At 32.6% G+C, this 26910-nt stretch overlaps 2 protein-coding genes across 3 annotated transcripts in view; both read right to left on the bottom strand.

Moving 5' to 3' along the window:
* LOC115891281 (tyrosine-protein kinase Fer) overlaps positions 1-9045 on the bottom strand; it is a 169624-nt gene extending 160579 nt beyond the window's left edge. Inside the window, exon 1 of one of the 2 annotated variants that reach the window (XM_030911731.1) lies at positions 8395-9045. In XM_030911731.1, the coding sequence (XP_030767591.1) occupies positions 8395-8590 (196 nt within the window). In that variant the 5' untranslated portion in view covers positions 8591-9045. The remainder of the gene's footprint in view (positions 1-8394) is intronic. The other variant, XM_030911735.1, reaches the window with a different exon arrangement.
* Positions 9046-12582: 3537 nt separating this feature from the next.
* LOC115891312 lies at positions 12583-25787 on the bottom strand. The gene is made up of 6 exons (XM_030911763.1): positions 24299-25787; positions 21704-21798; positions 19755-19950; positions 17067-17207; positions 14012-14184; positions 12583-12891 (listed from the first exon to the last, which is right to left on the bottom strand). The coding sequence occupies exons 1-6, from the start codon at positions 25328-25330 to the stop codon at positions 12747-12749; spliced, it is 1782 nt and encodes a 593-aa protein (XP_030767623.1). The 5' UTR covers positions 25331-25787; the 3' UTR covers positions 12583-12746.
* Between the last annotated feature and the right edge of the window lie 1123 nt (positions 25788-26910).

Here is a 26910-nt window from a genome sequence, read left to right on the forward strand (position 1 = left end):
CGTTCCATTTGAAAAAATTGAGATATGATTAAAAATACGATCTGAGCATATTTTAACCGGCCAGGACAAGAAACTAAAAACATTAGACAATCAAATATATTTTTCTAAGGCTCCTTGATTAAGAATTAGTTTTTGACATAGTCATGGCACTCTAAATTGAAGTTTAAAAAACAATATTTTATTAAGCGAGAATGTCAAAAGTTGACATAATTATGATACGTCATTCTATTCAGAATATCATTTTCTATCGAATAAAGTAAAAATATACCGTATTAACACATTAAATATACCGTATTAACACTCAGATGCAAGATGCAAAAAAAAACCGCAACGGAGAATTTTTTCGTTTAAAAAGTTTAAAGTGTTATATTTATTTTTTATTTTTATTTCTATGTTCATGATTTTTTTTAGCAAACTGTATATAAATCCACCAACTTTAATTCATAAACCCAGTTTTTTATAAACTTTAGTATTTGGCTTATTATACAGGGTTAATTAAAGGGTTGTTTTTTATCCTAATTTTAAAACTCCCTCTGCAATAATTTCGTGAGTAACTTTTCCTAAAACATTATTTTTCGGTCAGAACCATGTCAACACATTCCTTCATTAATTTTTAAGAACGAAATGAACTTGCCACCACCAATTTGCAATTTTCTCTACTATCATATTACTATATGATATTAGGTATGTTTTAATATCACGAGGTGGCTTTGGTGACTATTGTCATATCATATCGACACTGATTAGAACTCTATATTAAAATTTAAAAAAGTTTAAAAAGTAACGACACAGGCTTGGTTTTAATAAGTATTAGTAACACTAACAGAACTAAGGATATTAAAAAAAATCTGATTAAATGAAAATAATAATTAAAAATCAACTAATTATTTTTGACGTTGTAAATAAAAGTAAAAATGCAAGCGAAAAAAAAAAGGAATTAGTAAATTCTTAGAATTAACAACTGTTATTATAAATAATCCTTTAGCCAGACTCTTTTTATAGTAAAGTAAAAATATAGTTTCGTCGTCACTACTTCCTGTTTCACCGGAAATGACGTCAACTTTTGACATATTCACTTTAGAAAACATCGAAACCATATGCGAAAATGTCAAAAGTTACGCTACTATCGAATAAAATAGAAAAATACTGAGGGTGCTATTTAAAAATCAAAAGTTGTAGTCATTTCCGGTGAAACAGGAAGTGACGAAAAACAATTGAATGCGTCAATCAATCCCAATTTATGTCATATATTAACATACGAAATCTCGTTTTTTTATCTGAAAAAATAAAAAAGGTATAGGGGTGAACGGGTGAGCCACTTTTGAGACGCACCCGGTATAAGTATTTTATAAAAATACAGAAGTTTTGTTGTACCATTAAATATTTTGATATCGTGTAAAGAATTTAGAGTATTTTCCTTTTTGGAGACATTTCACATTCGACCATCGCTACACAAAACGTCTAGAACTATAATACGGCATTAGTAGTAAAAAATCAGGCGCAGGGAGATCAAGATGAATTAGTTTTCGGGTAAGTTCGTTTAAATATAGAATTTGGCAAGTAAGATACATACAAAGTTCCAAAATTATATAAAAATTATATATAAACAGTCCTCAAACCAACTATTTCAAGGTCTTTAAAAATAAATAAATATCAATGCTCTTTTATTTTTTAATCCATAAGTCATATATGTATCTTGAAAATAATTCGAGGGTTTTCGCCACTGCACTTGAAGAAAATCTACACTATAAAAAAGTATTATTTGTAAACACCATTGCGTTGAATTCAAACCTCGATTCAAACGGAAGGCAGCTTGTCTGTGATATTTAACCAGTAAAACAAATTTGCATAACTGACAAAAAATGCTTAGCGTTTCAGAAAAAGGTACTAAAATTCAAATAATTTAGCTACAAATTACTTAAAAGATCATCAAAATCGATCCACTAGAACACAATATATAAAACTTCAAAATATATCAAAACTTTAGGGTGCCCGTTTTTCGTGCCGGTGAGTATATTTAATTAGAATTAGAACATTCCCAAAAATTTTCACCTAGATGACGCAGTCAGTAGATTTTTCGTTTTCCTGTTATTACCGATTCTGAACCGTCCTAGAACTGTGATGCGTATGCGCAGAAGGAAATATGAAGACATTATTTCATTTGCGCATGCGCTGCAGAGTTCTAGGACGGTCCAGAATCGGTAATAACAGGAAAACGAAAAAAGCTAGTAACTTGGCTGTATGTAGACAGTGAAATGAATGAATTTAATTTGAAAAAAAAACTAATTACTCTTGCATTTAAATCAACCAGATAACCTTATTCAATTTCCGTTATTCATACCTGAGACACGCTTTTTAAACGGTATATTATAACATTAAACATTCGTAGATAAATTATGATAACAAGAATGAATGACTTATTATAATTTAATTTACGTTTTTTTTTGGGTAAATGTCTACAGTTCCGTTAAACAATCACATATATTCATTATTTTAAATCTATTGCCACTATTTTAGGTTTATTTAATATAAAGACAATTAGGTAATTCATACTTTCCCAAAATATTTCAAATTATTTTTACTTTTAACAACAGATAATATACATTATCTTATCTGTGTTATAACAGTTATAACACTGAATTTAAAATAAGGATGTAAGTATCTATACCCGATCTATACTATATTTCATATTACTTTAGTTACGGAATCGAGGGCGCGATTTTTAAATTCATTGTTGCCAACTATGGACATATTCGGCGCCGTGCTGACTAACTGGAATTCAAAAATCGCGCTGGGAATTCGCGTGCTCCGCTGTAAAAAATGTCAAGTTGCCACATTTAATTATTTATTTCCTGACATTATCATTCGTTTTGAATAGTATTACGAGTTTTTGATTTAAATAAATAGTGGTATGATACTTTAACTTAAAAATATTTACTAGCAGACCTTGTAGTGGAACATTGTTCTTTTTAGAGCCTCTTGTAGTGCGAAGTGTACAAGATAGCTTAATAGCCGTAAAAAACTCATCGCAACTTTATTCGAATATTTTGAACGGGAAAGCTGTATCTAGTTATGGCCCTTTATGTCACTTAAGGTGAGTTTTGTTAATGTAAATAATAACTGTTTATAAATTTATAATTAATTTATTCTTGTTTCCTACAATATTTTGATTAAAAGAAAATACATAAAAGTGGGCAACGGTGTGCCGGTCAAGCTTAACCACGTGACTAAAAGTTTATTTCATATAAACTATACCGGGTGTTTCATCTTCGGACGGGACATAGGAAATCCCATGTAAATTTTAATGGGGTCAATTATTGACTTCCCTAATTATTTTAAAGAATAATTCTATTTAGGTTTATTGAAGAGCACTGAAACCAACATTCAAAAGATTAACTTTAGATATTTTTGATTAGCTCGTTTACGAGTTATCGCCGATTTCTTTTTAAATATTTCTCCTTTCTTATGGCCCTGTATTTACTTATGAGCGCCAGTCAAGGTAAAAGATAACTATCAAATGAAGTTGTCATTTCAGAAATTTACCTATTTAGTGCTTTATTATAATTGAAAACTCATTCCTACATCGGAAAACTTAAAGATGTATTTATAAATACAAATTAATATGAATTAAAGTAAAATAAAGCAATCAATTATAAGGTTAATTATAGTATTATTACAATATTCAATAACTTATTAATATTATTAAATTGTTAGAACTTTAGGATTTAAGAAGATGTTCAAATATTCCTCCATCGACTGCTAGACAATAACCCAGGCGATCATAAAATTCTCTTCTTACATTCGCTAGTTGGTAAACTGAAATTCTATTGCATTCGGCAGAAATAGCATTTTTTTTTTTTTTTACTCGTCTAGATTTGGGTATATTTTATCCTTGTATATCCTATTTTTTAAAAGGCCCAAGAGGAAGAAATCATTTGGCGAAATATCATGAGACCTTGCTGGCCAATTTACTGTATGATTTAGGCCAATAACGTTTCCGTTAAAACTATTGCCTAAATATTCCCGAAACAGCCAGGGTACTATGTGCCGGGCAGCCATCCATTTGGTACCAAACTTCCTGATTTTCCCTAGCGGCATCATGTAAAGCACGTAAAATATGATTTTCGAGTAGTTCCAAATAATATTCTGCATTTAAATTTCGCGTAAGAAATAATGTCCCGATAATATTGTGTCCGAATATCCCTGCCCAAACATTTACTTTCTGTGGATATTGCGTCCTTGTTTCGACAAACCTGTGTTGGTTTTCTTTGTTCCAATATCGATAATTTTGAACATTGATTCATTATTTCAGGTAAACGGGCATTCGTCAGTGAAACATATGTTTTTTTAAAAATCCGTGTTTGCTCTTTCCATCATATCAAAACAAAACGCCTGCCGCCGTATTTCGTCCCCATCTCGTAGCTCTTGGTGCTTTTCATATTTGAAGGAATAGTATTTATGTCGTTTCAAAATTCGAAACGCTGTAGTGTGATCTATTCCTATTTCATCCTCAAGTTTCCTTGTGCTGATCTTTTCATCATTCTCTTCCACGCACAATAAAACTTCCAAGCCGGTATCATTTCTTGCATCTTCTCTTTGTTCCTGCCTTGCTTCACATCTGCAGTTATTTATTAGGGTACCTTTGGTCTCAAATCTCTGGATATTCCTTGCGATTGTAGCTTTTCCAGGTATCGGTCTATTCGGATACACCTTTTGATAACTATTTCCTTGATAATACCATTTAATCATTAATACTTTTTCTTCGGTAGTGTAATTCATGGCTAATATTTTCGATGTAGGTATGAGTTTTTAATCATTAATAATAATAATAAAGCACTAAATAGATAAATTTCTGAAATGGCAACTTCATTTGACAGTTATCTTTTATCTTAACTGGTGCTCATAAGTAAATGCAGGGCCATAAGAAAGGAGAAATATTTAAAAAGAAATCGGCGATAACTCGTAAACGGGCTAATCAAAAATATCTAAAGTTATTCTTTTGAATGTGGGTTTTAGTGCTCTTTAATAAACCTAAATAGAATTATTCTCTAAAATAATTAGGGAAGTCAATAATTGACCCCATTAAAATTTACATGGGATTTCCTATGTCCCGCTCGACGACGCAACACCCGATATATAAACAGCATGTGTATGAGAGATAGAGTATGTATGTAAAGCGAAAATTATTTAAAAAATATATATATATAAATACGTTACAACACGACCTTCATAGTTTTAAATGTTTACTGTTATTTAAATTTTACATTAGATCTAAAATAATGGTATAACATTTAAGGAAATACTTATTAAATCACCTCCTCTATCAACCTTCATCTTGCTTACAATATGCTTGCGACAGTACTCGAAGAGGTAGCGTAATCCTTCCCGCAACCTTTTTTTAGCTTTAATATTTATGCATCTCTTCACTCTGGCTCTTGACGAGACAAAAGCGCTTCATGAGCAGCTTTGTTCTCTGTAGGTTCGTGGAAAAGCCTATAGGTAGTTGTTGATTTTGTTTTTCTTTTGATTTTATAGCTTAACAACAAACTATTTGAATAAAGCACTAGACGCATGTTATACATTTTCGTTTTAAGCACCTTTACGTCATTAAAATCTGTTGCGTTGTGCGATATTTTTATTTCCAAACAGAAGACATGTACATAGAATACAAAAAAACTATATATGGGGAAATTAAAATAACTTTGCTTGCACATCATAATACGACCAGCAGCAAACTCCATAAGACGACGCATGGTGTCATTGATGACGTGCAACGAAAGTTGTTTTGATTTCCCTTTACATATATTTGATACCAATTAAACTTTTAGTTACGTAATCGAGAAACAAAGTCCTCCTACACTGGGTGCCTGCTCACCAAGGGATAGAAGGCAATGAAAAAGCAAATAATCTAGCTAGGAAAGGAGCGAACACTCCACTAACTGGACCAGAACCGTTCTGCTTTCCAAGTGGTAACCAACTCAAGGCGGAACTCAAGAACTTGGAAGATTCCATCCGCAACCTGGAATGGAAATCTTGCAATGGTCTAGGACACTCGAAGAAGTTTCTGAGGGCTTATGATCAAGAAAAATCACAGATCTTCCTGGGTGTGAGTAAGAACAATCTTCGGATTGTCACGGGGTTTTTAACAGGACACTGTCTCCTCAATGAACACCACTGTAGATTGAAACTAAGAAGAAACGGCGAATGCAGATTCTGTGGGGAAGATGGTGAAACACCAGTACACCTCATCACTGAGTGCGCCGAGACGACAACCATTCGTGCCATGAATTTTGGTACGACTGATATTGGAGATGGAGAACTACCCTCTATAAAACCGTCCCAGATACTGGCTTTTGTCAAAGCCCTGGGACTGTATGATGAGTTATGATTCAAGAAAGGGGGACACAATGGATCTGTAAGGTCGAAGTGATTAACCCCCCTCCCACTCATTCTAAATTCTAAATTCTACGTAATCGAGGGCGCTATTTTTAAATTCATTGTTGCCAACTATGGACATCTCGGCGCCAGACTGACTAACTAGAATTTAAATTTCCCGCTGGGGATTCAGGTGGTAGCTCTGCTGTAAAAAATGTCAAGTTGCCACATTTATTCATTTATTTCCTGACATTGTCATTCGTTTTGACACTTTAGTTTTGTATTACGAGTTTATGGTTTAAATAAATAGTGTTATGATACTTTAAGCCTAAAAATGTTTACTAGCAGACCTTGCAAGACTGTTCTTTTTAGAACCTCCTTTAGTGCAAAGTGTGCAGGATAGATTAATAGCCGTAAATAACTCATCGCAACTTTATTAGAATATTTTGAACGGGAACGAGGTAGTAATGGCCCTTTATGTGGATATACCGGTAATGCTCTAAATGCTGTGCCGGTAAAGCTTAATCACATGATTAAATGTTTACTTGATATGAACTATAAGTAGATTAGTTTATAATACGCCATACACCCTTTTCCCCTGTTTTTATGTAAAAAATTTAAATTTAATTTAAATTTTGGAACATTATACGATTAAGGAAATCAATCACTATTTTATATTCTTCAATAAATTTTGTTAAATTCGATTTAACGTTTATTCGTACCACTGGAGCGTGGCACTAATAATTTTTAGATTTCAGTGAGGTAACAATGAATATTTCATAACTATGCTGAATCTTTTTTTATATAACCTTCAAAAAATAAAAGTAGTGAGTCTTAAATAAGTGCAAATATTTTAGGGCTAGTACATTTCGACCCCAGAAACACGATTATGAGGTTTGTTCACGAAAAAAAAAATTGAAAATTTGGAATATTTTGGATCTTTTTTTAATTTTTAGTTAAAAACAATAATTTCTTGATAATATGGCAACCTCCATGGCAACATAGGTAGTAGATTAAATTTACAAGAAAGATGACCCAGAAAAGATCCAGTGGTTCTCAAAATTTAAGCAAAAATATTTTTTTAGGGAATTTTCGAAGTAAAATAACTCGGCTATTTTGGTCTTATTTGAAAACTGTAAAGAGAAAATATATTTCTTTTATCGAGATCTACCAGCCCTGAAAATATTTGCACTTATTTAAAACTCACCCTGTATAAAGTTAAGGCATTAAAAAACAAAAAAAAATCGAATTTGTCAAATTTCTTTATACGAAGTTACTTTCAATAACATTATAACTGTAAAATAAGCATGTAAGTATCTATGTAAATAGTATGTGAGAATATGCAGGTAAAAACTATAATTGTTACTATTTAATTAATAAACAAATATAAGTACATTATAGCGCAAAATTAAAACAAAAAAAAATAATTCAGTAATGATTCCCTTATATTGATTCGATAAAGAGAACATATTTTCTCTTTATTGTTTTTCAAATAAGACCAAAATAACCCGGATATTTTACATCAAAAATTTAAATAAAAAATGATTTTTTTCCTTCAATTTTGAGAACCGCTGGATCTCTTCTGGATTTTCTTTCTTGTAAATTTAATCTACTACCTATGTTGCCATATTATAAAGATATTTTGTTTTTTAACTATTAAAAAAATTCCCCCAAAAAAAATAAAGAAACTCGAAATTTTTTTAGGAAAATTCGAAAAAAACTTAGAGGTGTTTCTGGGGTCGAAATATACTACACCTAAAAATATTTGCACTTATTTAAGACTCACCCTGTATAAACATTTTGAAAATGTATGTTATGTACCTACTATATTACCCTATATTACTTATGAGGTATCGTTAACATTATGTGAAATTAGAAGAATCACCATAAAATAATTCAGATCACCCCCAACATCATTTACCAACAACACTTTAAAACCACCTTGATCGTTTGAAATGTTTATTATTATGAAAGGTAGACATTATATCCAAAATAATAGAATGAAACTTAATGACATACCTGTTAAATCATCCCCTCGATCAATCTTCATCCCCTGGCTTGCGACAGCACTCAAAGCGGCAGCGTAATCCTTCTCGCACTTAACTTTAATATTTATACACCTCTTCATCGTTTCGAGCAGTCTCAGCTCTGCCTCTTGACGAGACAAAAGCGCTTCATGAGCAACTTTGCCCTGTAGGTTCGTGGAAAAGCCCATGGTGGTTGGTTTTGTTTTTCTTTCTATTTTTTACCTTTACGATGAACTGAATAAATAGAGCACACAACACATGATTCACATTTTCGTGTTAAGCACCGCAACGCCACTAAAGTCCGTATTATTTCGCGTGATGTTTTAATTTCCGAACCGAAGAAGTGTCAGACAAAGAATAGAACTGTCCGCACGAACCGTTTCTTACAGACGTTGACCGCGACGAATCCGCTCTGAAATCCTGAAAGCGACTCCGCTTAACCAGACGAACCCGTTGCGTTGAGCGGCGAGCGGTATTTTCCTCCGAGATACACACACACACTTGTTAAACGTGTCTTTCTAATTTTAATGTGCTCACCGGACCCTGAAAAACGAACTTTGGCGGCATCTTTGGCGCTACCCAGGTAACTAGTTACAGGTAACTGGCCGAAATGGAGAGTACCGTAATACTACCTACCTACCTTTCTGTACGACTTGTCGAGCCGTCCGTCGCGTCGCTCGTTAGAATCAGAATATATTTTGTCGTTTACTGATAAGAATATCACGTGCTAGGATAATTGTAACGGTATATTTTTGTTTGTAACTAGCTAACCGGGTGACCACAAATTCGTTTTCCGCAGCACCGCCATTTCCGCGTTATTAATTCGACAAATTTAAATCAAAGGTACGAAGACATTTTAAAAAAGAACAGGAATTTTAATTAATATAGCTATAATTTTCTGTGATTTCTCTAAGACTTTCGACTGTGTAAATCATAATATCTTAATTAACAAATTGCAATGCTATGGATTCAGAGGAGTGCCGCTCGAATGGCTTAAGTCATATCTGGGCAACAGAAGGCAGCTTGTGAGGATTGATACGTTTATGTCTTCTTGTAAGCCTATAGAATGTGGTGTCCCTCAGGGTTCAGTACTTGGCCCTATTTTGTTTCTGGTGTTTATTAACGACATTGCAATTCTAGACATTAGCGGTAAAATCTGCCTCTTTGCGGACGATACTAGTGTCACTTGGAGCGGCCCAGATGTTCCAGCACTATATAATACTATATTCAGTGACTTACGCACCATTAAATCTTGGTGCGATTCTATACTAGTTTCACTTGGAGCGGTCGAGAGGTTCCAGCACTATATAATACTATATTCAGTGACTTACGCACCATTAAATCTTGGTGCGATTCTAATCTCCTATGCCTCAACCTTTCAAAAACTAAAGTTTTGTTATATAAATGTACTATACAACATTTTGTACTTAATAACACCACTATTGATGTCGTGGACTCCGTGAAATTCTTATGACTTGTTGTAGACAACTCTTTAAAATGGGACTTGCACATCGAAGCTTTATCAAGCGCTGCCTGTTTTGCGCTAAGATCAGTTTCTAAGGAACTTAACTTATTAACCTCTAGAATAGTCTATTATGCCTTTTTTGAGTCGCATCTTCGTTATGCCCTTCCATTCTGGGGCACTTGCTGCGCGACAAAATTTGAAAAAAATTCGTATTTTCAAACTTCAAAAGAGAGCAAGTTCGATATTTATTGGGACTGAACAGTAGAACTCACTGCCAGAATTTCTGAAAAATACTGACCCTTCCTTATTCATTTTTAAATCCGTTAACTTAATCCGCAAGCACATATCTGCTATTCCCGAAAGGCCATCTCAGAACTATCCGCTTAGGAATGCGGAGCACGATCTTTATCTGCCAACTCCCCGAGCTCAGAACTAGTTAAAGGCTCAAGTCACTTTCATTCTTTCCCGCATTTCGCAAAGCTCTGAAATCATACTTACTGGAGAGCTATGGTGAACGACTTTTTTGTTGATGTTTAATCATGAACAATTTTGAATTTTAAAATTTTGATCATCTCACACACTGGTTAACGGTCTAGTACTTAATATTTAATATTTTATAACTCTTACATGATTATATCTATTTACAATTTTCCTATTGTAAAATTTTATTGATACGCCTTTTTGTGTTCTGCAATATCCAATGTCCATACCTATGTTTTATTTGTAATTTTAATGACGTAAATTTTTTGGAATTGATTGATTGATTGTATGATATTTTTTATTATTTGTATATTTTTTGTGCTTTTGTTTGTTTTGTAAATGCTTTGTCGATGAAGCTATTTTGGCTTTTTGTATAATAAAGCATTGTTTAGTTAGGTTAGTTATTATTGTAACTATTCATAAAAATTCGCGTTTCCGCGGACATTTTTAATTCACACTTTTCAATTCAACGCTTCCAACGCTTCCAACGTTGGACGCATCATTTGCGTCACAAAAATCACAAGTGTGTCTCCTACACGATGTGGCAAATGTTCCTGTATCCAATGTTGGAAGGTACCGTATGATCGAGAAAAAACGGCGTCAGCGATGGCTATGGAATGAAGATCGCTGTCATTTTATATGTAAATTTATATGGGAAATGTCATTGATGCTCATTTCCCGGCCAACTGGACGCCGTTTTTTTTCGATCATACGGTATTTGACACATCGTGTGGGACCGGTTTTAGGATGCTCACCTTGTGCTTGACGGCCCCCGATATCCGAAGTACGCCATGATACAATAAACAATGTTGAATAAGCAATGAGTCTTAAATAAGTGCAAATATTTTAGGGGTGGTATATTTCGACCGCAGAAATAAATTATGAGGTTTTTTTCGCGAATTTTGAAAATAAGGAATTTTTTGAAAAAAAAATTGGAAATTTTTTTACTTTTTACTTAAAAACAATTTCTTGATAATATGGCATCATATGTAGTAGATTAAATTTACAAGAAAGAAAACCCCGAAAAGATCCAGTGGTTCTCAAAATTTAAGCAAAAAACATTTTTTTTGTGAAATTTTGAAAGTAAAAAAATCTCGTTTGTTTTGGACTTATTTAAAAAACGGTAAATTGGTTATGGCAAACTGTACCTTGCTACTCCCAAGGCGTTAAACGCTATATACGGGAGCTATTATATTAAAAAACGGTAAAGAGAAAATATGTTTCTTTTTTCAATATCTACCAGCCCTGAAAATATTTGCGTTTATTTACTACTACTATCCTATTACTACCCTAGGTAGTACATTCTATATAAAACATTTAAAATTGAGCGTGTAGTTTACCATGCGACATTTAATGTCATTTTGTTAAAATAATGAACCAAAATAACATTTAGTTTTGATGTAACCAGAAATACAACCATCTAAAAAATAGTCAAATTAGTTTCATCTTTTCGTTAGTATATTCTGTGGTTTCATCTGATCATTACTATCCACAATAATTCATACCAAATAAACTTTTAGTCACGTGATTAAGCGTGACCGGCACAGCCTTGCCCACTTTTACATATTTTCTTTTAATCAAAATATTTTAGGAAACAAAAATAAATTAATTACAAATAAGTATATAAACATCTATTATTTACATCATCAACAAAACTCAGAGCTTCTTAACAGCACTTAAGGGACATAAAGGGCCATTACTACCACTTTCCCGTTTAAAATATTCTAATAAAGTTGCAATAAGTTTTTTACGGCAATTAAGATATCTTGTACCCTCACTTCGCGCTAAAAGAGGTTCTAAAAGAAAAAATATTCGACTGCAAGCTAGTAAACATTTTTAAGCTTAAAGTATCACAACACTATTTATTTAAACCAAAAACTTGTAATACAAAACTAGTGTTAAAGCGAATGAAAACGTCAAGAAATAAATAACTTGACATTTTTTACAGCAGAGCTAACATCTGAATCCCCAGCGCGAAATTTAAATTCCAGTTGGTTAGCCTGGTGCAGAATATGTCCATGGTTGGCAACAACGAATTTAAAAATCGCGCCCTCGATTACGCAACTAAAAGTTTAATTGATATCAAAAATATACGTATCTACTTTCTCAAACTTCTCCTAAATCTTAATCTCAGTTAGATATTCCAAATAATAATAGTTTACTTATTTTTTGTCCTAATAGGTTTTTATCTATGAGAATGAAATGTATTACGGTAAATTGGAAATTAAGACTCTATTTTTACTTTTTCCTTTTTTATTTTTAACAATTAGTCACAAATATATATTCAATTCTATTTTTTAAGTAGCTAGACTACATTGTGTGTTTGAATCCATGAACTGTTTACTTCTCAATATTCAACTATCTAACGTTATGTTAAAGAGCCGATGCATACTTATCTATCACGGAACGGTAAGATTTTTACCGTGATATTTCTTAAATGCAATTTTGAGTTTCTGCACCGTATCTTTTTCTAGGTACCTTCTTATATATAGATCGAACATTTTGTCTGTAGCAAGAAGTTTATACAGCCTTTCACCATATTTTCTAAAAATAAAAAAGTTATTAAAAAGTTGTATTAAGTAAATTTAATTAAAATATAAGTAAAATGTTAACGCAAAATTTAGAAATGCTGAAATTATTCTTTAGTGTCGCCCTCTGTTGCTTATCCTGTAAACTTGCTTTAAAGTGACGCCATAAGTTTAGTCGCTTGTTTAAATTCCTTAAATGGAATTTTGATTTAATGTTTATTTTTTAATTATTCAGAAGTCATTAAGTGTATAAATTTTAATTTTAGATTTTTACGAGTAGGTATTATATTACACAACCTCTCACAGACTCCAATAACGACATCAATATTTCAGCACTTTAAGGTGTTAAACAAAAATATACATTATTCGTTTTACTTTTTTTCCTTTCTACAGTGTCCCCAGATTGTCTTTATAAGAGGAAAACCTTTTTTATTGTTAAAATTTGAGAAAAATGCATTCTTCATAAAAATATTTGCTTGTTCTAAAATGATTAATCCCGTTTATACTTCTCCAAATTTCCATACCGTTTTAGAGAAAATTAAAAAAAACATGAAAATATGGTTGAATTTTTTAGTCCTAAAAAAAGGCGTCTCTATGGTAATATAATTTCGATTTCATTCTTTGATAGATGGTTATTATTAATTTTGAATAAAGTCATATTTTTTGCTTTTGTTAAAGTATCATATCCGATAGTTATCGACTGTCACCATTGCCGTTGCATTGAACTAAATAAACTTTGTGCTTCTTTAACATTTTAAAACGCAAAGCAAAAATATGACGTTAATTAAAATTCTATCAACAACAATCTATCAAAGAATGAAAACAAAATTATCTTACCATAGAAAAGCGTTTTTACTTTTAGGACTTTCGGATAAAATTCAACTATATTTTCATGTTTTTCTAATTTACTTAATATTAATTAAACGGTATGGAAAAGTATAAACGAAATTATCAATTTTAGAACAAGCAAATTTTTTTATGAGGAATGTATTTTTCACAAAATGTCGATAATAAAAAAGTTTTTCCTCTTGTGAAGAGAATCCGGGGACATTAGACTGTAGATGTTGATTTTTTTAGTAATTATGTCATTATTGCAGCAAATGAGGCTTAAATGCGCGAATTAAGATTTATTATACCTAGTTTCCATGGTTTTGTCATTAAGAAATCTGACCATATTCAAAATTACTCTTCTTCGTGTGTAATCGTTACTGTTAGGATTCAAAACGTTAGTCGATCCAGCTATAACAACCGCACAAACAACAAGTCGTGCTGATGCTGATCTCACCAATGCATTTTTATGATCTGGGCCCTAAATAAATTTATACATAATTTACATAAAGTCAATTTTAATATCTCAATTAAACACCCGGATCAATATATCGGATGCGTCTCAAAGTGGCTCACCCCTATAACTTTTTAATATTTTGTAGATGAGTAAAAGAGATCTTAGAGATAAATAAAAGATTCTACAATTCAAATTATTTTGTCATTGCTTTCAGTCGCACATCCCTATAATTGAATGCCGTCAGTCCTTAGACTTATTTGCTGGTCTCATTATACTAAGGGCTGGCAAAGGTTAGCCTTGGGTCGAGATTTCCGTATGTAAGAAGAGTACAATGCGTTTATAATGTACTGAATAAAGAGAGGACAGTACGCACGTTGCCAAACATATGAAATAAACCGAGAAACTGTGCACATCGCTAAGAGACGTGGAAGGGGATATAGCAGATTTGTCGCAGTTGACCGGTCGACCCAATTAATACCTGTCAGTACTTAAAGTTCTAGGGAAAGGTGTACGTCATGCGTTCAGCTTCACTATTTAATTACGTCTCGTGATACTTAATTTGTTTATTTATTAACGAGTCGTTGTAATTTTCCCTATAGCTTGATTTTTTTTAAGTGCAAGCTAGAAACACTTGCATTTTTGGTAAAAATAAGTGGAATTGAGTGGGTGTTCGATAGTGGTCGCGCTATTAAAACTCTGAATTCAAAAATCGATATTTTGAAATCTATTAGAAATAATAGATTGTAGTTTTTTCAAGAACTTTGTTAATATTTCTGCTGTATTTTCTTTGTAGACAGTATGTGAAAATATTTATCAATAAAAAAATACACGATTGCTGAAAATTGCTATGCTCTAAAAGTAAATGGATGGATTGTTTACAATTTTTGAATGGAAAAAACAACCTTATCGAATTTTTCTTATGTAAACATATTGTAAAATATCCGATCTTGAAAATAAAAAAAAGTTTCAATATCTAAAGTGGTTCTTCAGTTATGGCCTGTTATGTGTTAAAAAGTTGAGTTTTTAAATTATCGCGATTACTGACGTTTTCTCGTTATAAGAAAATGATACCCTAACGATATTCTTATAATTCCATTTCAAATGCTCAGTAACATGTCTAATGATTTTATCTAGTTATCTCTTGAAAAAAAAGTCTTTTAAAAATAAGCGGTTTGCGATCGTGATTTTACTTTACTTGATAGGGAAAGGCGTATCGGCAACGCCGCAACAGCACACCGTCGCGCGTCGCATTTCACTCCGACTTAATAAGATCCCTATGCGATTTACTTCCACACATGTAAATGCTGACCCAAAAATAACAGTTGCCAGCACGGTATATGTTATAGTAAAAGTTGGAAATCAGTGATTGTTAACAATTACTAGTAAAAGCTCACATTCGCTGATTTGCTAAGACTACGCCAGTAAAAGTTCAACAGCTATTTTTGAAACCAACTTTTACTAGTGAATGCTAGCATTCCCTGGACGATAGCAGTGAGTTTGAAAAATTCAATTAGCGCGATTGCCACATGTTGTAAAATATAATGATAAATAAGGATAAGTTGAATAATAGGCAATATAAGGATAACATTAAATTAGGCTAAGCGTTGGCAACGTTGGTAGATATCAGGCGTAAATTCGCTTCGTTTGTTGTGGTTATGTATAATAAATTATTGTTTTGTTTTGGTTTGGTTATAAAAGGTGCTGTGTGGTATTTTTCCTATAGACGAAATTTTCTGTGAAAAATTAAGGTAAACTAGGCACTCGCCAGAATGTAATAGTGCTTGTTTTCTATTTTTGCAATATGATGAAGTCATAACAAAAGTTAAGCGTGCAGGAGAAAAAGTTATTAAAGAACCTAGTGACTACGAACTTATTAAACGTTTTGATATGCTTGAAGTAGCCGGTTTGAAAAAGCGAATAACTCTGTTGAAGAAAATTAGGGCAAACTTTGTTTTGTCCACGATGAAGAACTTTTAATTATTTTGTACGCTAAGTAAATTGTAATTTTAAGATAAATGGATCAGCTTGAATATTAAAGTGATACAATATTCTTAAAAGTTTTATTTGTTCTAACTTCCACCAACATTCTTCCTCACCACACTCGCCCTGTACAATAGAATAACTTTTACTGCCAATCTTTAGTGAATGTTAGAAATTACTAGGAAAAGTCAACAAATCTCTTTAAAATACCACATTCACTGGTCTAATGCGTAATTGCTAGCATTTTCTAGTGAATGTTAACAATCACTGAATTTCACTGTAACATATATAATTAATTTGTGTATAGAAAATTTATATATCGAGCTCTTCACGATTCTTCTTTATATGCTCGTTCCATTCCAACTTAACACCCAAAGTCATGCAGAGGTATTGTAAGCGTGGGAGATAATTACACAGAAGAGGTATAGTCTGTCCAACGACAGGATACATGACAGTGACAGTTGTATCTGCCATTTAAATTCACAGGTAAGTTGTATTTTCTGCCATTTTATGATGTCGTTTGTTCAAAACTTCCCTGACTAGTTGGACAAAATAAAGTTAAACTTTTAATAAAATATTTCTATTCTAGAATATGCAAAAATTATTATTAACAGATTTAAACTCATTGTTTAATTCTCCGCTTATTTGTCTAGTTCTGAATATCATCGCTGTTTGCAGTTTAGTTGTTGACCCTTTCACAGTTTTAACAAGGGTGTATACCCTCGTAGGAGGTAGATACCCACTCCTCGGAGGATGAACATCTGTTGACAGAGAAGAATCGGAAATATCCTGTCCCCCCTACAACAGGCAGATCCCCATGTATGATAAGTTATAAACTGATGAGCTATAACTCAAGAAAGGGGGCACAATAGATCTTTAAGGTCGCGATGATTAACTAAATAAGTTTAATAAAAATGTATAGTTACTTTTGTACAGATAGCTCTAACCGCATGCAAAGCTGGAATGTGAGTCACCATACAATCTAAAGCCAAATTTGCATCGTGCCTAATGAATTTGTTAGAGTCAGCCGTTCTGCATAATAAACTATCCACTATTTCATCAAACTCCTAAAATAATACAGAGTTATAAATACAAACAGTTTTCTCTATTCATTTGGAAAACAGAGAAAATACCTATATTATGTTTTTCAAAATAATTAAACCGGTAAAAATAAAAAATATATAAGCGCTACCAATTAAACTTTTAGTTACGTCATCGAGGACGAGATTTTTAAATTCATTGTTGTCAATCATGGACATATTCAGCGCCGGGCTGACTAGCTCGAATTTAAATTTCCCGCTGGCGATTCAGGTGGTAGCTCTGCTGTAAAAAATGTCAAGTTGCCACATTTATTTATTTATTTCCTGACATTGTCATTCGTTTTGACACATTCGTTTTGAGACTTTTATATTACGAATTTTTGGTTTAAATGAATTCTGTTGTGATATTTTAAGCTTAAATTTTTTTACTAGCAGACCTTGCAGTGGAACATTGTTCTTCTTAGAACCTCTTTTAGTGCGAAGTGTACAAGATGACGTTTTATTAAGCGGCATTGCCGTTGTAAAAAACTCATCACAACCTTATTAGAATATTTTGAACGGGAAAGCTGTAGTAATAGCCCTTTTATGTCCCTTAAGTGCTTTAAGGAAGTGAGTTGTGTTGATGTAAATAATAACTGTTTATATATTTATAATTAAATTATTTTTGGTTCCTAAAATATTTTGATTAAAAGAAAATATGTAAAAATGGGCAACCCTGTGTCGGTCAAGCTTAATCACGCGTTTAAAAGTTTATTTGGTATGATCTATATGTATTAGAGTATGTATACTATACGATCGCATGTATATTTCGCTATACTGGTGTCTCAAAACAAATGCGATAAATTGTAAGAGGTGATTCCTTGTTAAAAATAAAAGGTAATTTCTTTTATAAATGTTGGGTAAATAGTCAACCATAAAGCGGCCCATACATTATCAAACAAATTGCGCAACAGGGGGTGTTGCGCAATGAGTTGCCAATGTATGGTAACGTTTGATGCGTTGCGCAATTGTTTGATAAGTTTCAAAAATGTTTGAATGCGTTTGTGCAACAGGACTTTGCGCAACGCGTTGTGTAGTTATGTGTGTGTTGAGCTTCGTTGTGCAATATTTTAGTTCTTTCATCAAAATTATATGGTTTCTTTTTCGTTTTTTGGTATCATCGACATCATCTAGGATATATATGATAATAATTGACGCAATGGCAATTGAGGACATGATTGTTTCTCGAACAATGCTGAATCAGTTGCGCAACGCAACGTTGCGCATCGCTTTGTTGCGCAATTTGTTTGATAATGTACGGGTCGCTTAAGGAAAAATACTGTAGTACAAAGAGGAGAAAAATTAATGCTTAGTATTTCTCGCGTTGTAGTTTCACATAACTGCTTTTTTCATACCTGTTATTTTTTAGAACTGGTTTGAGCAGTATAAAACTTCAACTCAACGTGCCGTTATTTTTTACCTGTTATTTTTTAGAAGTATGAACTGATGTATTAAGTTATTTCTAAATATCCGTTGTAAAATATGATTAAGAGTTAAATATCAACCCATCTCTTCTAATAACAAGGTAGTGTACGAAAGTTATTTGATTATCATATCTATCAGAATTATGCACATCTAATATCTCTACGTATTAAGTAAATGACTTATACAATATCTTATTGTATAATATTATAGGACACATATATTTGGAATAAAGACATTTCATGTTAAAAAAGGCTACTTTCATACATATACATACTTTCCAAAACTAACCCTATTATAAACGTAACATAAATTTACAACAAATATGAGTAACATACTTGATAACATACTGGAATTCAAAATCAAAACTGTTTATGTAGATTCACAAAACATAATTTTGTACTACTATATACAATAAAAGCATATCCAACGTCGCTTAATATAAAATACAACAATAACTTTTAAAATAGGAAAGACTTAACAGACATGCTTAGTAAAAATTAAGTAAAAAAGAACCCAAACTGGTTACAGCAGAAATAGCTAAGGACCGGATCAGAAATTTAATCTCTCATGTTACATTCTTCTGATTATTCTAACGTAAATACCACATCATGTATTTAATTTTATTGTATTTTATGTGTATTCTATTTATTTAAACCAAGTAATACAAAATTAAAGTGTCAAAACGAATGACAATGTCAGGAAATAAATAAATAAATGCAGCAAATTTTTACAGCAGAGCTACCACCTGAATGCCCAGCGCAAAATTTAAATTCCAGTTAGTCGGCCCGGCGCCGAATATATTCATAGTTCGCAATAATGAATTTAGAAATCGCGCCCTCGATTACGTAACTTAAAGTTTATTTGATATCAAATAATATAGATCTTCTCCTCATATATATTTATTAATTTTTTCTAATTTAAAAAATACAGAGAGTTATCATAATACTTAGACTTATGATTCACAACTCTTTGTTTAACAAAACTTTTTCAACAAATCTATAAGCAGTGTTTTTTATCATTCATTTCGCTAATAAAATAATAAATTGTAAGTAAAATAACTTGCTCGTTTAAAATATTAAAGAAACAATATATAGCAGCATATAAACTTACCGGTCGTCTTGTATCTTTAACATACTCAAACAGATGACCTACAGCTTGACAAGTTGTACGACAAACGTGGGATCTGGAACTTTTCAGTAGTTCTATTATTCTTTGATTGATAATGGTCATGTGCGGATAGACAAATTGAGTTTCTCTGGTTCTACTTATCTCCACAATTTCCGCCAAACCTCTCAAGGCGACGTTCCTAAAATGGTCTTTAATATTTTAAGAAAAATAGCTTAATATGTCTATTTTAGTTCCATTATGAACTCTATTTAATTTAGGCTACCACTTAACAAGTGTTGCATACAATATTCTAGTCTAAGAGCTAGCAACTTTTTCGAGAGAGAACTTTAGGAAAGTTGGTTTTTGGTAAAGACATATTTATTATTATTTAAATTTATTTTTAAGCAAAAACTACTTCTGCTAGGGACAGCATAGCAAACCTATAGCTTACAAGTAGGGGCGGATACAGAAATTTATTTTAATGAGGTCCAAATAAAAAGTAATGTAGAATATGCTTTTTAGTGCCGCCATTTTTAACCCAAAAGCCTAACATTTAACCCAATTTACAGGGTTTTTGGGGGGGGGCCCTGTGCCGCCCCCCCCCCCATCCTTCACTGCTTATAAGTGTTCAAACATGTATGAGTTTATAAGAATATCTATAAATTTACGTAAAATTTTAAAACTATAATATATAAAACAAAAAAAATAACTAATATTACAAATAATATGTTTTTATTCGAAAATGAGCACTTTTATTAAGTATGTAACAAATTTAATTTGCTTTTAGTACGTTAAGACAATAAAAATAGTTTAATAGTTTAGTTCGATTCTTTTAGAGCTACAAGAACTCAAATATGACAAAATACTAGCTGAACCACTTCAAGAAAAAATAGTTATATCGTTAATTGTAGAAATAAGAACATGCGCACCATTATGGGCGATTTCGTGGCACAAAACCTGTCCGAGATGTATCTGGCGATATCGTCGCCGTTAGTCCACCTATCCGAGATTAGTTTTGCGGCGCTGCGCGCTGATAGTCGTTTACAATACAGCGACTAAAGAATACTGTACTGTAGTTCTGCTTTCAAGGTGCATCCACACCATCCTAGAAAAAGTGGAACGGCATATCGGCGTAACGACCTTGATTCCAGCAATTCTATTGGCTAAAAAATTCATCTGTCAAAAATTTCGGCCAATAGAATTGCTGGAAATCGATTCAAGGTCGTTACGCCGATACGCCGCGTCGACGCCGTTCCGCTCTTTCGAGGATGATGTGTGTCTAGGATGATGCACCCTCAGTCGACAAAGTGGGTGGTTGCCGGAGACAGTGTTGCCAGAACTACGGATTAATCCGTATATTTACGGATTTTGGGTACAGCACGTTAATAAAACAGATTTTCTATCATTAAACAATTTGATATAATATTATGTGATTAAACAAAGAACGGCATCAGAGTTTGCTTGGAAATGAAGAATGCTGTTATTTCATATGTAAAATATTATATGTCAATAACCGTCATTTCCAAGCCAAGTAAACGACTTTTTTCGATCATAAGAACTATTCAGTACATATAAAAGAATTTTTATTTTTGTTGTTTATTCTATGTTTAACACTAATAAATAAATTAAAATAAAAGAATAAATTTTCAATACATCAACGCGGATTTTTCATCAAAAGATATTTTCGTCAAACGTATTACAGATATTACACATTTTAATACGGCAACACTGTCACTTTCAGTTGCACACCGTCTTCGATATGCCTTCGCTAGCCGATTTAGAGAAAATTTTAGAAAAAAAAGAGTTTTATGCGTTGACTGCAGAACGAGTAGAGGCTCCTCCGTACAGCACTTGAGACGTAATGGGAAATCAAATTAGCTTTGTCAAGAATTCGCCCATTAGGTTGCGTATCTTCCTGATTCTTTCAATCAACAGTTATATGCAATACTTACCAGTCACTATCTTTTAATTTTAATATAGCCTGTACTAAGTCGCGCTCAGCGTCACTATTACTACAATTTTCTAAGATAGTTTCAGAAGATATAGCCTGAAAACAATTATAAAAATGTTGAAGCTTTAAATAACACAAAACAATAAAGAACTCTTTTAGATATAAGTTCCTTATACAGGGTGAGTCTTAAATAAGTGCAAATATTTTCAGGACTGGTATATCTCTTTAAAAGAAACATATTTTCTCTTTACCATTTTTGAAATAAGTACAAAATAACCGAGTTATTTAAGTTTGAAAATTAAAAAAAAATGATTTTTTTTTGGAAAAATTTTGAGAGCCACCGGCTTTTTTATGTATTTGCATTCCTTTTAGTGCCGTAACCATAGAGTAAAGCTGTAACTATGGTAATATCAGAGATTATAAGAAATTAGACCGTGGACAAATTTGCACTGAACAGACAGTTCTAAAAAGTTTTCGAAAAATATACAGGGAAATTTAAAAGAAAATGCACGATTTTCAACATCTTTTTTTTTGCAAAAAAACTCATAGACGTGTTCCTGGGGTCGAAATATATACCATCCCTAAAAATATTTACATTTATTTAAGACTCACCCTGTATAATATGAATAATGGCGGCTTTATTTAAATAAATATTTTTATTTAATCAGTTAAAGCGACCGTATCATGCTGCAGAACCCAATATTCTCAGCACAGCAGCAGATACACTTGCCACTGAGCATTGGCGGTCCTTTAATGTACCTATAGATACAGTGTGAATATACCCATACACTAGGGTGCACAAAGTTTTTTTTCTTTTTAGTTACCGTGAAAATATCATTCAGGATGATTAAAAAGAAATCTGATAAAGTTTGAGCTCTGAGTATTAATATTAAGGGGTGTCTCATGGGGAAACAAATTATTTTATTTTGGAATTTTATTGCGTTGTAACAAATCAGCATTTTGTAAAAATCAATACATATTCTTGTAGGAAATTGAACGGCCTTTAAAACAGGTCTGTATGAATTTTCATTTAATCGACTCGCTTGAAAGTTATTCAAGGTTAAAGTTCAACTTCAAATCGTATACGATAACTTCCACAATTTTTTATATCCTATCACGAAATATTGGCTCATAAACATAAACTATCATATCGTATCACGAAATAATGGCTCAAATACATAAAATGTCATATTTTATGTTTTTGAGCCATTTCGTGAGAAAATATAAAAAACTGTGGAACGTATCATGACTTTTTATAAAAGACTTAAGTCAGATTTTTATATATTTTTTATAGATTATAAATTATAGATTTATAGACTAAAACCACATAAAATAAAAGTGTTCATTTTCAGAACAACTGCAAACACAAAAATATACAGGGTGGTCCGAATTTTATTCCGGAAACTTCGACAGCATATTTCGCAGATAAAAATAAGTAAAAAAGTTCATATAAATATGTGTTCTAAAATGCTTAGTTTCGGAGATACAGGGTGTAGAAGTTTCATTTTTATTTCGATTTTTTCCAGATAATTTCTGAAGTAACGTCATTATTTGGATGAAAATTGGTGTCTGGGAGTTTTTGACACGAGAAAATTGATTTTGATGTCAATATATGACGCCCCCTACATACGTTTTAACTGTTTTGAAAAGTAATAACTATTCTCTCTTCCGTACCTGTATAAAACTACTGAGTGAAAAATTAATTTCCGTGATTTTTTACGTAAAAAATGTCTTTTGGTAAAAATCGCTACGAGCAACCGTTCTCAAGATATTTAGAATGGAAATAGTTAATTCATGTCATTATTGACAAAATATAAACACGTTGAGTAGATAGCTCTTTGAAATAATATTTTTTTTAAAATTGATCATAAATTTTTCTGCGAAAAATTGATGATAAAACAGTTTTTGTTATTTCAAATTTATGATTTCAGTCTAATAACTATTTAGTCAACATGTTTAATTTATGTTAATCGTGACAGGTTTTGATAATTTCGATTCCAAATATCTAGAGAACTATTACTCGTAGCGATTTTTACCAAGAGACCTTTTTTACGTAAAAAACGTAGTAAATGTATATTTCTTTACTCAGTAGTTTTATACAGGTACGGACGAAAAACTCTTCAAACCAGTTAAACAATGTGTAGGTGGCGCCCTCTACAAGTAGAAGTCATATTGACATCAAAATCAAATTTCTCATGTTAAAAAACTCCCAGGCACCAATTTTCATCCAAATATTGAGGATACTTCAGAAATTATTTGGAAAAAATCGAAATAAAAATGAAACTTTACACCCTGTATCTCCGAAACTAAGCATTTTAGGACATACATTTATACGAACTTTTTTACTGATTTTTATCTGCAGAATATGCTGCCAAAGTTTCCGGAATACAGTTCGGACCACCCTGTATATTTTTGTGTTTGCAGTTGTTCTGAAAATTAACACTTTTATTTTATGTGGTTTTAGTCTCATTTGTGCCTACAATCAATTAGTAATGTAGTTTGGTTTGGAGTAATTAAATAACACCGAATAAATAGTTTAACGCCAGTATCTTAGTACGAGTATAAAAAAATATGAAAATAATAATTAAGTACTTACTGTTCGAGCTGTCTTCAGATTGTTCAAGTCCAGCGTAAAAACGGGCTCATCGCGTGCGCACTGAAATATAGACGAAGAACTTTTATCTATGTACGGCACCTTCTTAATAACAGACGGAGCCCTTTGCAAATTAGCCTTAGGACTTGCGCTCCTTCCTCTTCTAGTAGGCGATATCAGTTTGGTAACGGTTTTAATGTCCCTCATTTTGTTTTTTTGCTCGCTGGAAAAAGTCGGTGACATAAACGAACACGGCTTATTTCTTGGAGTAATTTTGTTACTGTTCAAATTTAGCGAAAAATCTTTCTCGCAAAAATATTTCACCGGTTTGACCGGATTAGGAACGATAGGTTTCTCTTTCACATTCTTTACTTTAAATCTTGTCATCGATGGAAGAATTGGGATAATAGCTTTAGTGTTCTCCAGGCTGGTAGACTGATTTTTAAGCTCTAAGGGAAATTTCGATGTCAGGTTACGCAGAGGAGATGTTTGTTGCAAAAATCTCGATCTCGTTGAATTTAGTCTATTAGCACCGCTATCGAATTGTTTCAATCGATTTTTCTCTAAATATACCTTCGTAAGTGAATCACCAGCAAGTTCAATAGTTGAGTCGGGCTCCTTACTTTCGTCATCCCTATTATGTAGATACCTTAAAACGCAATTTTTTCTGCTAAAACTAACATCCCCGCCCTCAATGAAGGTCGATTTACTGGCACAAACTGGTTGATGGCAGAGAATATCGGGATTGTATTCGGTTTTTGGACTTAAGCTATCTGGAGACATTCGAGGACTATCACTTACAGGAAGAGCTATGACGGTTTTGCTAGTCTGAGTGCTGGAATTTCGAAGACTTTCCGAGTTCGAACGATAGGAACAATTCCTATTTCTATGCGATGGCCACACGAAAGAAGTGGATTCAAATATATTTCGTGGAACATTCGGGTTCGTATTAAACACTTGCTTAATATAAGGAACGCCAGATGGTCTTGTTAGGTTCGATTTACTTCTTTGCATAATCTTTAATGCGAGATTCATTGAGCATTCTTATGTTTTCGGAATATTGTAAAAAATATGTATAGAACAAATGACAAATTGATTTGTCAGATTGACTGTGACTTTTATGATCACATTTTATCCTGTCATTTTGCAATCTCGATCTCAAAATTTTCGTTTTAATTGAGAAAGGCAATTAAAAACGTCTAAGAAGAATTACGATAATCACTTAAAGGTAAGTCAAAATTACATAGTTAAAAAAACTTTAAGAGAAACATTACCTAATAATCATCAGATTGTTTTTTCAATCTGACTATCTTACTTGCGGTACAGATAAAATAAGAAAAAAAATCATATGAACATATGGATCCTAAAACAGTTCCTCGGGGAGCGAAAGTGCTTTGAAGATGTCCCTTTAATCCTACGTGGAGCATATAATCTAGACTTAGCAACGTTTTCGAGAAAGTATTTTAAGAAAGCTGGCTCTTTAATATATCATTTTCTGGAACAGCGTGCGTGTCGTCTGGCTGCTGATAGAAGTTGCGTTCATTACTGCGTATAGAGAGAAGATCCTATATTTTATATCCTATATCTTAAAAAAACTTTAAGAGAAACATTACCTAATAATCATCAGATTGTTTTTTCAATCTGACTATCTTACTTGCGGTACAGATAAAATAAGAAAAAAAATCATATGAACATATGGATCCTAAAACAGTTCCTCGGGGAGCGAAAGTGCTTTGAAGATGTCCCTTTAATCCTACGTGGAGCATATAATCTAGACTTAGCAACGTTTTCGAGAAAGTATTTTAAGAAAGCTGGCTCTTTAATATATCATTTTCTGGAACAGCGTGCGTGTCGTCTGGCTGCTGATAGAAGTTGCGTTCATTACTGCGTATAGAGAGAAGATCCTATATTTTATATCCTATATCCTATATCCTTTTTTATTTAGTCCGGTAAATTCTAGTATTGAATATATCGTTTATATTCTGATAGTAAAGTATTAAAATATTTTTTTAAAATCACCAAAATTATTTAATACTTTACTATTAGAATATAAACAAAAATAAAATAAAAAAAAGTTTATCCCGAGCCGGTATTATTGAACTCTGAACTTTCCGCTTTATAGGCTGAATATTTTTCGCGCAGCGCTATGGAGACTTGTTCGATTTATATTCAATACTAGTATTTAAAGGACTAAATAAAAATATAGGAACTTCTTTCAATGCGCAGTAGTGAACGCAACGTCTATCGGCAGCCTGACGGCCTGCCCGCTGTTTCAGAGAGCATAGTAAAAGATATATCAAAGAGCCAGCTTTCTTAAAATACTTGTTTTTCAGACGTTGCTAGCTCTCGTACTAATACTACTTCAATAGAGGCTCCCCAGCGGGTTCGATTGTTGGCAATTGATTTGACATCTCGCCATGATCGGTTTACTACTTCGATCTCGTTTTTAATTGTCCTCTGTCATGTGTGTCTTAGACGACCAGTTCTTCGACTGCCTTATGGATTCCACTCAATAGCTCTGCTAGCGATGTTGTTACCGCTTCGCCCCCTTAACGTGTCCACCTCCATTTCCTAAGTTTGATCTCGTTATACACCTGCCTCTGGTTGGTCGAGCT

The sequence above is a fragment of the Sitophilus oryzae genome, unplaced genomic scaffold (genome assembly GCF_002938485.1).
Source record: "Sitophilus oryzae breed Bouriz unplaced genomic scaffold, Soryzae_2.0 scaffold_1179_pilon_pilon, whole genome shotgun sequence".
Taxonomy (NCBI): Eukaryota; Metazoa; Arthropoda; class Insecta; order Coleoptera; family Curculionidae; genus Sitophilus; species Sitophilus oryzae.

What these genes read in the sequence shown, in the direction of transcription:
- LOC115891312 (XM_030911763.1), bottom strand. Translation starts at nt 25,330, where the DNA reads ATGAATCTCGCATTAAAGATTATGCAAAGAAGTAAATCGAACCTAACA. An exon ending in TTAGAGCTATCTGTACAAAA is followed by an intron (nt 14,185 to 17,066) that starts GTAACTATACAT and finishes AAATTTATTTAG; the next exon opens with GGCCCAGATCATAAAAATGC. An exon ending in GACAAAACCATGGAAACTAG is followed by an intron (nt 12,892 to 14,011) that starts GTATAATAAATC and finishes TTTTATTTTTAG; the next exon opens with AAAATATGGTGAAAGGCTGT.